We start from the raw sequence: 16046 nt of genomic DNA, 5'->3' as shown, positions 1-16046 counted from the left end.
AGTTATATATAAGCATAATGCATGTTAAGTTTCACATGTATAGAAAAGATATCTAGTAATAATTGTAATCTACTTCACTTGCAATGTTGGTCATTACAAAAAGTAATTTGACGATGTATACACAGAGAGCGATGATCCAACTAATAATCTATTAGGAATTACGATCTACTTGATGTGTTTAATATATTCTCGTGCAATATAAAGGAATGTTGTCTTTAGCTTCATTCGCACAATATTTGAGTAAGTATAATAAAAACTTCTTTCTCAACTCATAACCATCATTCACGGGCAATATATGTAGTTAACACGAATATTTCATACAAAATGTCTAAAAATGTGCAATGGAGAGTATTCACTGTGCAAATTGGACAAGCTAGTTCTTTACCGTTCTAAAAATGACAATTGAATAAATTAATATTATCTTGAATATAGTGATACAAAAATAAATGTTTCTATCTTGAGTAAATTAATATTACTTACATGTGAAGTACTTCCTCAATTCCTAAATATAAGTCTTTTTATATATTCCAATGCGAGCTACATACGGTACAGAGCAAAATGAGTGAATGTACACTCTAAAAAATGTCTATATACATCTGTATATGTTCTTATTAAAATCTCTAAAAAGACTTATATTTAGGTTAGGTTGTAGGAAGTATTAGGTACTACGATGTGAACACTACCTAGCCGGACTACTTCAATAAGCACAGACCGAAACAACCAGAGTTGAAAAAATGTTGAAACTAACAATACCACACCGCATACAAATAGTCATGCCAATTGAACAAAGAACAATACGGTCCAACACAAACGGTGTACTCTGACTTAGGACTATGAAGTGGTGCGCTTCTTCCACTCTATCAGTAATTTTTACATAGAAATTACATTTAGGATCAGTATCTAGTAGTTTACATAAAAGACCAGGGTCCTCATTATACCACAGTTTTCTTTATTCCCTAGAATATTAACTATATGCATTGGTTTTCTAGTATTACACTTGGTAGCAGTGCGTTCTGATGCATCCGGAAGAAATTAGAGCGGTGCATTCATCAGGCCCCTGAAAAATAATACTTCCTCCATCCCACAATATAAGAACGTTTTTGACACTAGTGTAGTGTTAAAAACGTTTTTATATTTTGGGACAGAAGGAGTAGAATTGTAGATGGAATTCTTACACATACACAACACCTGACTCTATATCCTAGCTACCACGTTCTTCTCGCCGGTACTCACATCGATGTCGTCATGCCGCCGTCGCCCTATGTTGCAGCTACTCAGCTTCTCATGTTGATGCCCACATGGAGGCACCACTGCACCGTCATAATCTGGGGCTGCTTAGTTACCTTTGTGTCCCCCGCCTCCAGCTCACCGCCTGCAAAAGGATTACAAGTTCCCATTTTCAGAAGGTAAATCATGAGAATATTAATATTCTTAGAAGGTATAATTTGGTGTGCACCCATATAGAAACAACAAAAGTGGATCTCAACTATTTTAAAATAAGTCTGCTAAAAAACAACACCCACTCAAAAGGAATGTTGTCGTTGAAGCTATTCTTGTCCGTAGTACTCCCTCTGTTCCAAATTACTTGTCACTCAAATGGATGTAACAAGTAGTTCAGGGCGGAGGGAGTACAAAACAAAGATCAACACAATTCAAATTATCACCAGACCATGAGAGTGTAAGACAATATAGGCAATGTTAAACCCCAATTTTTCATGGCTTGTGAGCAATTCGCAGAATAGCCATCGAACATTGCCACGGAGTTAGATATCTCCTACACTGTCAGATTTTTAAAATCTCGTACCACCACCTCCAAGTGACGATTCAACAGATACATTTAAGAAGTTTGTGTGTGGCGTAATCACTGGTGGGGGCTGGTGATGACAACCATGGTATAGTGGTGCCTCTTGGTAATATGCAGGACACAACAACGTCTATTCGCGACAATTGGACCGGTGGTGTCACATCCCCGCAAAAGAGTGTTTTCGTACCAAATATTAGACAGGTGAACCAGAATAAACATGAAAGGTTAATTATTTTCATAATACACTGAATTACAATAGGGGTGTACGAAAGGCAGGGCTCACTGGGTGGACAGAATCCAGTGGTTGAAGGAGTGAAGGGAGGCCGAGGCCCGCGTTGGGTGCCTCTGGCATAGAATGTAACAAGTGTACAGACCGACAGGCTAATATATCTGGTAAAGCTTGTGCAAACGCAACAAGAGGAAGATAAAACTTGATGAGCATACCCAAAGATGGCAACCCAATATCTATAATAATGTTCTACAATGATAGAAGCATGTAGGTCAATACTAGAAAAAGGGCATGCGGATGGAAGAGGTCTAGTAACCTGAATTTGTCTGGATACTGCTTAAGCCATATTGGGGAACTTGTACTACAATAGGAAATATTTTTTAGTAGAGAGAGAAAGAGAAGAGGAGCACTAATATGCCACGTTCCATAATGTTCGTCAAACCAACAACATTCCAAGCCATGATATGCCCTTAGTATTCTGAAAATCTGTAGTACAAATTATGAAACACCGAGTACCCTACATACAGAACAAGACCAAAAAAAATACATGATATGACCTAAGGTTTATCAATTCGTGGGAGGCGTAGGTTGAAGATGGTCTCTCTCAAACAACCCTGCAACTAAATAACAAAGAGTCTCTTGCGTCCCCAACACACCCAATACAATGGTAAATTGTATAGGTGCACTAGTTCGGCGAAGAGATGGTGATACAAGTGCAATATGGATGATAGATATGAGTATTTGTAATCTGAAAATATAAAAATTAGCAAGGTAACTAATGATAAAAGTGAGCGTAAACGGTATTGCAATACTAGGAAACAAGGCCTAGGGTTCATACTTTCACTAGTGCAAGTTCTCTCAACAATAATAACATAATTGGATCATATAACTATGATGCGGAGTATCCCAAGATCATCCCCATGGACGCACCTACACCTCCAACAACACCACTTGGACCAATGACACGAGCCCAAGCCAAAGCTATCGAAGATAAGGTGAACTCACTCCTCTCCGAACTTCCACTTTCTATGCATGAGACATGGCTACTACCTAAGTCCGAGATGTTGTGCATGATTAGGTACCAAGAGGGTCCTCCCGAAGATGCGCATGAAGACGGACAAGTCCCCAAGTCCACGGATGAGGAGAACCAACAGAAGGAGCCAAGAGCATCTCCCAGGCCCCGGACATCCAGCCAAGGCCCCGGACATCCGGCCCCTGGAGCGCCTTCCTCTACAGCTGCTCAGCCACCAAGTGCCTACAGGCCCCGGACATCCGGCCCCGCAAGCCCGGACATCCGGCCCTTCCCGAGGTCCCGGATATCCGGCCTCCTGCCCGGAAATCCGGACACCCCCGAACCCTAGAGCAACATGGCCAGCTTCACCAGCCCGGACATCTGGCCCTCCGCGAATGCCTGGACATCCGGCCCGACGCCTGGACGTCCGGCCTCCCTGTCTGCGCACAGTAAAGGGCCGAGGCCCGTGTACCCCTTTTACCCCCCTAGACTATATATACTCCATCCCGTACAACTTTCTAGGGTTAGCAAAGGATTAGCTCATATTTTGTGTGAGAGCTTTGCTCATCCACTTGGTTACCTTCTCCTCGGAGATTCGAGCCTCCACCGGAGAAGATCCCCCAAGCGGATTCAAGACCCCTCTTTAGGGAAGAACATCAAGACCTCCTCACGGAGAAGAACCGGTTACCCTTTTGTATCTTCCCTAGTTGTCCGTTGACCGTGTATCGTTCTATGTATCCGAGGATCTAGCACATGTGTGACTTGTTCTTGTTAGTTTGAGTGTTCCTCTTGTGTTTTCCCTTGTGATTTCCCTCGTTTTCCCTCGTTTCCCTCTTTGTGTTCCTCGTGTTCTTCGCGGGATCCGCTCCTTTCGTGAAAGATCGGGCGATTAGGGTTCTACCCTACATCATCTTGGTATCAGAGCCACGTTGATCACGATTTCGGAGCCTCCCCGTTGTGTTTCTAGCCTTGTTTTGTTGTTTTTCGTCCTAATTCGAAAATTCCCCACCCAAAAATAGCCCAATTTTTTTTTGTGATTTGTTGGTGTGTTCAGATTTTGTTGGTTTGGATCCGTGGATTTGCTTTGTTTTGAGTGGATCTAGCTTCCCATCCTTTCTCCCCCAATTTCCATCCACAAATTCCTCCGAATTTCGCCCGGATTCAACCTCTCCACGCGGTGTTCATCCCGTTTGTCCCCGGATCCAGAGCCCGGACATCCGGCCCCACCCGGACATCCGGCCTTCCACCCGGACATCCGGCCCCTGGCAGCAACATATCCATCCACCGCCCCAATTTCCACCAAATTTTGTTCCGGTGCTCACCATATACCATATATACTTCCGCATACCTCCACCACTTCCGCATATCCCAACCAACTTTGGACTGTTTCGCTCTCCGACACAATTGCTACTTCAAGGTTTGAGAATTTGAGTTGTGGTACCGTATCCTTTTGTGTTTCGACTATCTAGGTACGGTTCGACATCGACATCACCGCCGCTCATCTTTGCCATGGACGAATCATCAACAACGACCACCTCGACTACATCTTGGTATTCGTGCCAACCATTTTGACACCATACCGGAAGCAAGACCGGTAACCTCATCTTGGTATTGGACATATCATTCTTGCCATTACATTGATAGCCATCATAGCCTTACTCCTTTGCGTTGCTTACCCATTGAGACTAGCCATTGAGTATTGCCGGCAACGAGACTTGTGCACATTAGTGATCATACTTCCCATAGCATACATACATCATTGTTGCATATATTGGTATCATCTCTTGTGTCACAAAGTTGTCATTGCATACTCATTTGCTAACTTGGTTCGTCAAGCATTGCATGAGAAAAGGGCTCAAACATCAAAGAGCCAAACAAGCTTTTAAGCAAAGAGAAAAGATAAGCAAAGAGCTTTTAAGCAAGAACCATAGCATCTTACAACATAAGATTGTCATACTCGATCATCTTGGATCATATCATAGCAACACCTTGCATAGAACATATTTGGGATAGAAGTCGTTGCATTTTTGCTAAGTAGGTTGTGCACAAGTTCTTGTATCCGCCTATTGTGCAATCGTGCTAGCGTCTCTCTAGTGTTGTGCAACAAGAGCATTTTTGTGGATTCCACATTTTGGCTCACCCTTGGTTGCACAACCCCACTTATCTTTTTGCGCGTGTGTTTCCGTGTACCTTATATGCTTGGTCTACTTGTTACATTGCATCTTGCGAATCTTTTCCAACATTATTGAAGCTCACTTACAAATTGCATCAAATTTTGTGCCACCATCCTAACCAAGCTCCACCAAAAGCTTTTACTTGTGTAGGTGTGAGAAACCGACAAGAACTCGTACCAATTGTGCTATTTCCTTGTCCTACATTGGAGTGATCCTCAATCCACTTTCAACTTCGGTGAAGGTACATTTGGTACTCGTTCTTCTCTTTCTACCACTCACATTTGTCTTGGAATGATGGATAGGCCAAGTACTTCTACCAACCCACTCTTCATGGAGCAAGACGACGACATGAACTCCTTCATCACCAAGAGTCACCTCTTCGGTGCACAACGTGCTTTGCATCAAGAGCAACAAGCTATGAGTGAACGCATCGACAACCTTGCCGCCGACTTGCGACTTTCCGAGCAACGTACAAGGGACTACTTCGACCACAAGCTCGACGATCACAAGCAAGAGAATGACGCAAGGATGGACGAAATTCGTGCTTTGTTGCTCAACCGCTCGTCTTCCACTTCAAGAAGGGGCCGTTCAAGCCGCCACTCCGACTTCACCCTCTCCGGCTCTAGTACATCGACATCGAACACTCTTCGTCGAGCCGCGCGCACCGACCATCAAGCAAGCCTCAATCCCCTACGAGACACCGACTCTCAAGAGCGCCGACAACGTCAAACTCAAGAGGCCTTTGCGCTAGCACAAGAACGGCAACGACAACGCCAACATGAAGAGGAAGAGCGAGCGCGTCTACACCAAAATGCTCAAGATGCCGAGGCACAACGTCAAGAACAACAACTCCGTGATGCTCAAGCACTTGCGGTGCAACAAGATCTACGTGATTCGAGTCGAGCCGTTGTCGACCGAAGCCGACAAGCCCGTGAACAAGAGGAAGCATTTCGCGAAGAAATTCAAGAACGAAGATTTCAAGCTCGCGTGCATCAGCAAGTTCCTCCTCGAGCTCGACAAGCTCCTCCACAAGCTCGCCAAGAACAACAAGTCAATCAAGAGCATGAAGAAAATGGAGATCCTCCATGACAAGAACAACATGGCGATAACAACCCTCCGTGCCAAGAGCACCACGAGTTGATCAATCATCAACAACATGGGCGTCATCATCCCCGACCCCAACACAATGAAGAGCAACGTTATGGCAAACTCAAGTTCACCATGCCCAAGTTCAACGGAAGCAATGATCCCGAAGAGTACCTTTCATGGGCATTGAAGGTTGACAAGATCTTCCGTTTGCACAATTTTGAAGAAGAGAAGAAGATCGCGATGGCATCCCTTGAGTTCCAAGATTATGCCCTCATTTGGTGGGAACAAATCATAGAGCGCCGAGAGGCAAGAGGTGAACCACCCATCACTACTTGGGCGCAAATGAAGGATGTCATGAGAGCACACTTCGTACCTACCTACTACAACCGCGACCTCTTCAAGAAACTCCAACAACTCAAGCAAGGAACAAAGAGCGTTGAAGAATACTACAAGGAGATGGAGATTGCAATGATAAGAGCCAATGTCACGGAAGATGATGAGAAAACAATGGCACGTTTCTTGAACGGACTCAATCATCCTATCAAGAAGATCGCCGACTTCCAACCATACTCAAATCTCATCGAGCTAGTGCACCAAGCTACCAAAGCGGAACAGCAAGTGCAAGATGATTTCAAGTATGCCAAGTTCTCATCCAAGTCCTACGGCTTCTCCAATAACCAAGCTTCAACGACTCCAACACAGACTACAAGACCTTCTACTTCCAACATCGACAAGTCGACTTACAAGAAAGCTTCGTCAACTACAAGCCATCCTCCTATGAGCAACTTCAAGCCGAGAGCTTCATCATCATCAACCCCAACCGATGAGACCGTCAAGACGAGTTCCTTCAAGTGTTTCACTTGCGGAGGCCGAGGCCACAAGTCCGACGAGTGCACCAACAAGCGAACCATGGTCTTCAACGACGATGGCACTTATGACTCCATGAGTGAAGGCGAAATGGAAGCCCTTGAGCAAGTCGCCATGCACCGCCAAGTGAACAATGAAGAAGAACAAGTCTTTTGCGATGAAGACTCAAGCCCCGCACTTGTTGTCTCCAAAGTCTTGACTCTCCAACATCACCAAGAAGAAGACCAACGATGCCACATATTCCACACCAAGGCCAGCATCAATGGACGGTCCGTCAAGGTCATCATCGATGGAGGGAGTTTTCATAATCTCGCAAGTGAAGAACTTTGCTCCAAGCTCCAATTGCCCAAGACGAAGCATCCACATGCATACAAAGTGCAATGGCTTAGTGACTCCGACACCATCCAAGTCGAGCACCGGGTACAAGCCTCCTTCAAGATCGGCGCCTATGAAGACATCTTGGAGTGCGACGTCGTTCCAATGACCGTTTGTCATCTTCTCCTTGGACGGCCATGGCAATTCGATAGAGGAGTCGTCCACAATGGCCGAACGAACCACTACATCTTCAAGATGAAGGGCAAGGAGTACGTCCTCCGTCCAATGTCGCCAAGTCAAGTGATCGCTGACAGGCAAGCCACCCATCATGGAGATCATAGCGAGAGAGCGAGCCACCAAAAAGAGAGTGAGCACCACAAGCCAAAATTGAGTGCCTCCACGATGAGCGAAAACAAGAACCTAGTTCTATTTGCCACCAAACATGAGATGAGAGAAGTGTGTGAGAACCCATCTAGTGTCCTACACTACGTCCTCGTGTGCAAGGACAATGCATCACAAACTAACACTTCTCACACTCTTCCTCTAGTGTTGTCTTCTCTTTTGCAGGAATTTCAAGATGTTTTCCCCGATGAGCTACCTCCGGGTCTACCTCCTCTACGAGGCATTGAGCACCGAATCGACCTCATCCCCGGAGCACCTCTTCCGAACAAAGCTCCTGAAGGAAATATGCCCTAGAGGCAATAATAAAAGTTATTATTTATTTCCTTATATCATGATAAATGTTTATTATTCATGCTAGAATTGTATTAACCAGAAACATAGTACATGTGTGAATACATAGACAAACAGAAAGTCACTAGTATGCCTCTACTTGACTAGCTCGTTAATCAAAGATGGTTAAGTTTCCTAACCATGAACAAAGAGTTGTTATTTGATTAACGAGGTCACATCATTAGTTGAATGATCTGATTGACATGACCCATTCCATAAGCTTACCACCCGATCGTTTAGTATGTTGCTATTGCTTTCTTCATGACTTATACATGTTCCTATAACTATGAGATTATGCAACTCCCGTTTACCGGAGGAACACTTTGGGTGCTACCAAACGTCACAATGTAACTGGGTGATTATAAAGGAGCATTACAGGTGTCTCCAAAGGTAGATGTTGGGTTGGCGTATTTCGAGATTAGGATTTGTCACTCCGATTGTCGGAGAGGTATCTCTGGGCCCTCTCGGTAATGCACATCACATAAGCCTTGCAAGCATTGCAACTAAGATGTTAGTTGTGAGATGATGTATTACGGAACGAGTAAAGAGACTTGCCGGTAACGAGATTGAACTAGGTATTGGATACCGACGATCGAATCTCGGGCAAGTAACATACCGATGACAAAGGGAACAACGTATGTTGTTATGCGGTCTGACCGATAAAGATCTTCATAGAATATGTAGGAGCCAATATGGGCATCCAGGTCCCGCTATTGGTTATTGACCGGAGACGTGTCTCGGTCATGTCTACATTGTTCTCGAACCGTAGGGTCCGCACGCTTAACGTTACGATGACAGTTACTATGAGTTTATGCATTTTGATGTACCGAAGGTTGTTCGGAGTCCTGGATGTGATCACGGACATGACGAGGAGTCTCAAAATTGTCGAGACGTAAATATTGATATATTGGAAGCCTATGTTTGGATATCGGAAGTGTTCCGGGTGAAATCGGGATTTTACCGGAGTACCGGGAGGTTACGGGAACCCCCCGGGAGCCATATGGGCCTTAGTGGGCTTTAGTGGAAAGGTGAAAGGGGTAGCCCAGGGTGGGCTGCGCGCCTCCCCCCTCCCCTAGTCCTATTAGGACTAGGAGAGGTGGCCGTCCCCCCTCTCTCTCTTTCCCCCTCGGGGAATCCTATTCCAATTAGGATTGGGGGGGGGGAGTCCTACTCCCGGTAGGAGTAGGACTCCTCCTGCGCCTCCATAGGGCTGGCCGCACCCCTCCCCCTTGGCTCCTTTATATACGGAGGCAGGGGCACCTCTAGACACACAAGTTGATCATTGAGATCGTTCCTTAGCCGTGTGCGGTGCCCCCTTCCACCATATTCCACCTCGATCATATTGTAGCGGTGCTTAGGCGAAGCCCTGCGACGGTAGTACATCAAGATCGTCACCACGCCGTCGTGCTGACGGAACTCTTCCCCGACGCTTTGCTGGATCGGAGCCCGGGGATCGTCATCGAGCTGTACGTGTGCTAAGAACTCGGAGGTGCCGGAGTAACGGTGCTTGGATCGGTCGGATCGGGAAGACGTACGACTACTTCCTCTACGTTGTGTGATCACTTCCACAATCGGTCTGCGTGGGTACGTAGACAACACTCTCCCCTCTCGTTGCTGTGCATCACCATGATCTTGCGTGTGCGTAGGAATTTTTTTGAAATTACTGCGTTCCCCAACCAGTGGCATCCGAGCCTAGGTTTTATGGTTTGATGTTATTTGCACGAGTAGAACACAAGTGAGTTGTGGGCGATACAAGTCATACTGCCTACCAGCATGTCATACTTTGGTGGTATTGTTGGACGAGACGACCCGGGCCAACATTACGCGTACGCTTACGCGAGACCGGTTTCCCCGACGTGCTTTGCACACAGGTGGCTTGCGGGCGACTGTCTCTCCAACTTTAGTTGAACCAAGTGTGGCTACGCCCGGTCCTTGCGAAGGTTAAAACGGAGTCTATTTGACAAACTATCATTGTGGTTTTGATGCGTAGGTGAGATTGGTTCTTGCTTAAGCCCGTAGCAGCCACGTAAAACTTGCAACAACAAAGTAGAAGACGTCTAACTTGTTTTTGCAGGGCATGTTGTGATGTGATATGGTCAAGGCATGATGCTAAATTTTATTGTATGAGATGATCATGTTTTGTAACCGAGTTATCGGCAACTGGCAGGAGCCATATGGTCGTCGCTTTATTGTATGCAATGCAATCGCGATGTAATGCTTTACTTTATTACTAAGCGGTAGTGATAGTCGTGGAAGCATAAGATTGGCGAGACGACAACGATGCCACGATGAAGATCAAGGTGTCGCGCCGGTGACGATGGTGATCATGACGGTGCTTCGGAGATGGAGATCACAGGCACAAGATGATGATGGCCATATCATATCACTTATATTGATTGCATGTGATGTTTATCTTTTTATGCATCTTATCTTGCTTTGATTGACGGTAGCATTATAAGATGATCTCTCACTAAATTATCAAGAAGTGTTCTCCCTGAGTATGCACTTTCGAAAGTTCTTCGTGCTGAGACACCACGTGATGATCGGGTGTGATAGGCTCTACGTTCAAATACAACGGGTGCAAAACAGTTGCACACGCGGAATACTCAGGTTATACTTGACGAGCCAAGCATATACAGATATGGCCTTGGAACACGGAGACCGAAAGGTCGAGCGTGAATCATATAGTAGATATGATCAACATAATGATGTTCACCGATGAAACTACTCCATCTCACGTGATCATAGGACATGGTTTAGTTGATTTGGATCACGTAATCACTTAGAGGATTAGAGGGATGTCTATCTAAGTGGGAGTTCTTAAGTAATATGATTAATTGAACTTAAATTTATCATGAACTTAGTACCTGATAGTATCTTGCTTGTTTATGTTGATTGTAGATAGATGGCTCGTGCTGTTGTTCCGTTGAATTTTAATGCGTTCCTTGAGAAAGCAAAGTTGAAAGATGATGGTAGCAATTACACGGACTGGGTCCGTAACTTGAGGATTATCCTCATTGCTGCTCAGAAGAATTACGTCCTGGAAGCACCGCTAGGTGCCAGGCCTGCTGCTGGAGCAACACCGGATGTTATGAACGTCTGGCAGAGCAAAGCTGATGACTACTCGATAGTTCAGTGTGCCATGCTTTACGGCTTAGAATCGGGACTTCAACGACGTTTTGAACGTCATGGAGCATATGAGATGTTTCAGGAGTTGAAGTTAATATTTCAAGCAAATGCCCGGATTGAGAGATATGAAGTCTCCAATAAGTTCTATAGCTGCAAGATGGAGGAGAACAGTTCTGTCAGTGAGCATATACTCAAAATGTCTGGGTATAATAATCACTTGATTCAATTGGGAGTTAATCTTCCAGATGATTGCGTCATTGACAGAATTCTCCAATCACTGCCACCAAGCTACAAGAGCTTCGTGATGAACTATAATATGCAAGGGATGAACAAGACTATTCCCGAGCTCTTCGCAATGCTGAAAGCTGCGGAGGTAGAAATCAAGAAGGAGCATCAAGTGTTGATGGTCAACAAGACCACTAGTTTCAAGAAAAAGGGCAAAGGGAAGAAGAAGGGGAACTTCAAGAAGAACGGCAAGCAAGTTGCTGCTCAAGAGAAGAAACCCAAGTCTGGACCTAAGCCTGAAACTGAGTGCTTCTACTGCAAGCAGACTGGTCACTGGAAGCGGAACTGCCCCAAGTATTTGGCGGATAAGAAGGATGGCAAGGTGAACAAAGGTATATGTGATGTACATGTTATTGATGTGTACCTTACTAATGCTCGCAGTAGCACCTGGGTATTTGATACTGGTTCCGTTGCTAATATTTGCAACTCGAAACAGGGGCTACGGATTAAGCGAAGATTGGCTAAGGACGAGGTGACGATGCGCGTGGGAAACGGTTCCAAAGTCGATGTGATCGCGGTCGGCACGCTACCTCTACATCTACCTTCGGGATTAATATTAGACCTAAATAATTGTTATTTGGTGCCAGCGTTGAGCATGAACATTATATCTGGATCTTGTTTAATGCGAGACGGTTATTCATTTAAATCAGAGAATAATGGTTGTTCTATTTATATGAGTAATATCTTTTATGGTCACGCACCCTTGAAGAGTGGTCTATTCTTATTAAATCTCGAGAGTAGTGATACACATATTCATAATGTTGAAGCCAAAAGATGCAGAGTTGATAATGATGGTGCAACTTATTTGTGGCACTGCCGTTTAGGTCATATCGGTATAAAGCGCATGAAGAAACTCCATACTGATGGGCTTTTGGAACCACTTGATTATGAATCGCTTGGTACTTGCGAACCGTGCCTCATGGGCAAGATGACTAAAACACCGTTCTCCGGTACTATGGAGAGAGCAACAGATTTGTTGGAAATCATACATACAGATGTATGTGGTCCGATGAATATTGAGGCTCGTGGCGGATATCGTTATTTTCTCACCTTCACAGATGATTTAAGCAGATATGGGTATATCTACTTAATGAAACATAAGTCTGAAACATTTGAAAAGTTCAAAGAATTTCAGAGTGAAGTGGAAAATCATCGTAACAAGAAAATAAAGTTTCTACGATCTGATCGTGGAGGAGAATATTTGAGTTACGAGTTTGGTGTACATTTGAAAAATTGTGGAATAGTTTCGCAACTCATGCCACCCGGAACACCACAGCGTAATGGTGTGTCCAAACATCGTAATCGTACTTTACTAGATATGGTGCGATCTATGATGTCTCTTACTGATTTACCACTATCATTTTGGGGATACGCTCTAGAGACGGCCGCATTCACGTTAAATAGGGCACCATCAAAATCCGTTGAGACGACGCCTTATGAACTGTGGTTTGGCAAAAAACCAAAGTTGTCGTTTCTGAAAGTTTGGGGCTGCGATGCTTATGTGAAAAAGCTTCAACCTGATAAGCTCGAACCCAAATTGGAGAAATGTGTCTTCATAGGATATCCAAAGGAAACTATTGGATACACCTTCTATCACAGATCCGATGGCAAGACTTTTGTTGCTAAATTCGGAAACTTTCTAGAGAAGGAGTTTCTCTCGAAAGAAGTGAGTGGGAGGAAAGTAGAACTTGACGAGGTAACTGTACCTACTCCCTTATTGGAAAGTAGTACATCGCAGAAAACTGTTTCTGCAACACCTACACCAATAAGTGAGGAAGCTAATGATGATGATCATGAAACTTTAGATCAAGATACTACTGAACCTCGTAGATCAACCAGAGTGAGATCCACACCAGAGTGGTACGGTAATCCTGTTCTAGAAGTCATGCTACTAGATCATGATGAACCTACGAACTATGAAGAAGCGATGGTGAGCCCAGATTCCGCAAAATGGCTTGAAGCCATGAAATCTGAGATGGGATCCATGTATGAGAACAAAGTATGGACTTTGGTTGACTTGCCCGATGATCGGCAAGCAATTGAAAATAAATGGATCTTCAAGAAGAAGACTGACGCTGATGGTAATATTACTGTCTACAAAGCTCGACTTGTCGCAAAAGGTTTTCGACAAGTTCAAGGGGTTGACTACGATGAGACCTTCTCACCCGTAGCGATGCTTAAGTCTGTCCGAATCATGTTAGCAATTGCCGCATTTTATGATTATGAAATTTGGCAGATGGATGTCAAAACTGCATTCCTGAATGGATTTCTGGAAGAAGAGTTGTATATGATGAAACCGGAAGGTTTTGTCGATCCAAAGGGAGCTAACAAAGTCTGCAAGCTCCAGCAATCCATTTATGGACTGGTGCAAGCCTCTCGGAGTTGGAATAAACGCTTTGATAGTGTGATCAAAGCATTTGGTTTTATACAAACTTTTGGAGAAGCCTGTACTTACAAGAAAGTGAGTGGGAGCTCTGTAGCATTTCTGATATTATATGTGGATGACATATTACTGATTGGAAATGATATAGAATTTCTGGATAGCATAAAGGGATACTTGAATAAGAGTTTTTCTATGAAAGACCTTGGAGAAGCTGCTTACATATTAGGCATAAAGATCTATAGAGATAGGTCAAGACGCTTAATTGGACTTTCACAAAGCACATACCTTGACAAGATTTTGAAGAAGTTCAAAATGGATCAAGCAAAGAAAGGGTTCTTGCCTGTGTTACAAGGTGTGAGATTGAGTAAGACTCAAAGCAAGACCACTGCAGAAGATAGAGAGATAATGAAATATGTTCCCTATGCTTCAGCCATAGGCTCTATCATGTATGCAATGCTGTGTACCAGACCTGATGTGTGCCTTGCTATAAGTTTAGCAGGGAGGTACCAAAGTAATCCAGGAGTGGATCACTAGACAGCGGTCAAGAACATCCTGAAATACCTGAAAAGGACTAAGGATATGTTTCTCGTATTTGGAGGTGACAAAGAGCTCACCGTAAAAGGTTACGTTGATGCAAGCTTTGACACTGATCCAGACGATTCTAAATCGCAAACCGGATACGTGTTTACATTAAACGGTGGAGCTGTCAGTTGGTGCAGTTCTAAACAAAGCGTCGTAGCGGGATCTACATGTGAAGCGGAGTACATAGCTGCTTCGGAAGCAGCGAACGAAGGAGTCTGGATGAAGGAGTTCATATCCGATCTAGGTGTCATACCTAGTGCATCGGGTCCAATGAAAATCTTTTGTGACAATACTGGTGCAATTGCCTTGGCAAAGGAATCCAGATTTCACAAGAGGACCAAACACATCAAAAGACGCTTCAATTCCATCCGGGATCTAGTCCAGGTGGGAGACATAGAGATTTGCAAGATACATACGGATCTGAATGTTGCAGACCCGTTGACTAAGCCTCTTCCACGAGCAAAACATGATCAGCACCAAGACTCCATGGGTGTTAGGATCATTACAGTGTAATCTAGATTATTGACTCTAGTGCAAGTGGGAGACTGAAGGAAATATGCCCTAGAGGCAATAATAAAAGTTATTATTTATTTCCTTATATCATGATAAATGTTTATTATTCATGCTAGAATTGTATTAACTGGAAACATAGTACATGTGTGAATACATAGACAAACAAAAAGTCACTAGTATGCCTCTACTTGACTAGCTCGTTAATCAAAGATGGTTAAGTTTCCTAACCATGAACAAAGAGTTGTTATTTGATTAACGAGGTCACATCATTAGTTGAATGATCTGATTGACATGACCCATTCCATAAGCTTAGCACCCGATCATTTAGTATGTTGCTATTGCTTTCTTCATGACTTATACATGTTCCTATAACTATGAGATTATGCAACTCCCGTTTACCGGAGGAACACTTTGGGTGCTACCAAACGTCACAACGTAACTGGGTGATTATAAAGGAGCATTACAGGTGTCTCCAAAGGTAGATGTTGGGTTGGCGTATTTCGAGATTAGGATTTGTCACTCCGATTGTCGGAGAGGTATCTCTGGGCCCTCTCGGTAATGCACATCACATAAGCCTTGCAAGCATTGCAACTAAGATGTTAGTTGTGAGATGATGTATTACGGAACGAGTAAAGAGACTTGCCGGTAACGAGATTGAACTAGGTATTGGATACCGACAATTGAATCTCGGGCAAGTAACATACCGATGACAAAGGGAACAACGTATGTTGTTATGCGGTCTGACCGATAAAGATCTTCGTAGAATATGTAGGAGCCAATATGGGCATCCAGGTCCCGCTATTGGTTATTGACCGGAGACGTGTCTCGGTCATGTCTACATTGTTCTTGAACCGTAGGGTCCGCACGCTTAACGTTATGATGACAGTTACTATGAGTTTATGCATTTTGATGTACCGAAGGTTGTTCGGAGT

The 16046-nt window shown here is 44.1% G+C and overlaps 1 protein-coding gene across 1 annotated transcript in view; it reads left to right on the top strand.

Moving 5' to 3' along the window:
* The first annotated feature begins 3123 nt into the window (after positions 1–3123).
* LOC147965944 (uncharacterized) overlaps positions 3124–16046 on the top strand; it is a 37463-nt gene continuing 24540 nt past the window's right edge. The window contains exons 1-2 of the mRNA XM_087530663.1: positions 3124–3529; positions 6521–7790. Of these exons, the coding sequence (XP_087386789.1) occupies positions 3135–3529; positions 6521–7790 (1665 nt within the window). The 5' untranslated portion in view covers positions 3124–3134. The remainder of the gene's footprint in view (positions 3530–6520; positions 7791–16046) is intronic.

This window comes from Triticum urartu, chromosome 6A (assembly GCF_056163025.1).
Source record: "Triticum urartu cultivar PI428250 chromosome 6A, HENAU_Tu73, whole genome shotgun sequence".
Lineage (NCBI taxonomy): Eukaryota > Viridiplantae > Streptophyta > Magnoliopsida > Poales > Poaceae > Triticum > Triticum urartu.
This window is presented reverse-complemented; position numbering and strand designations above follow the sequence as displayed.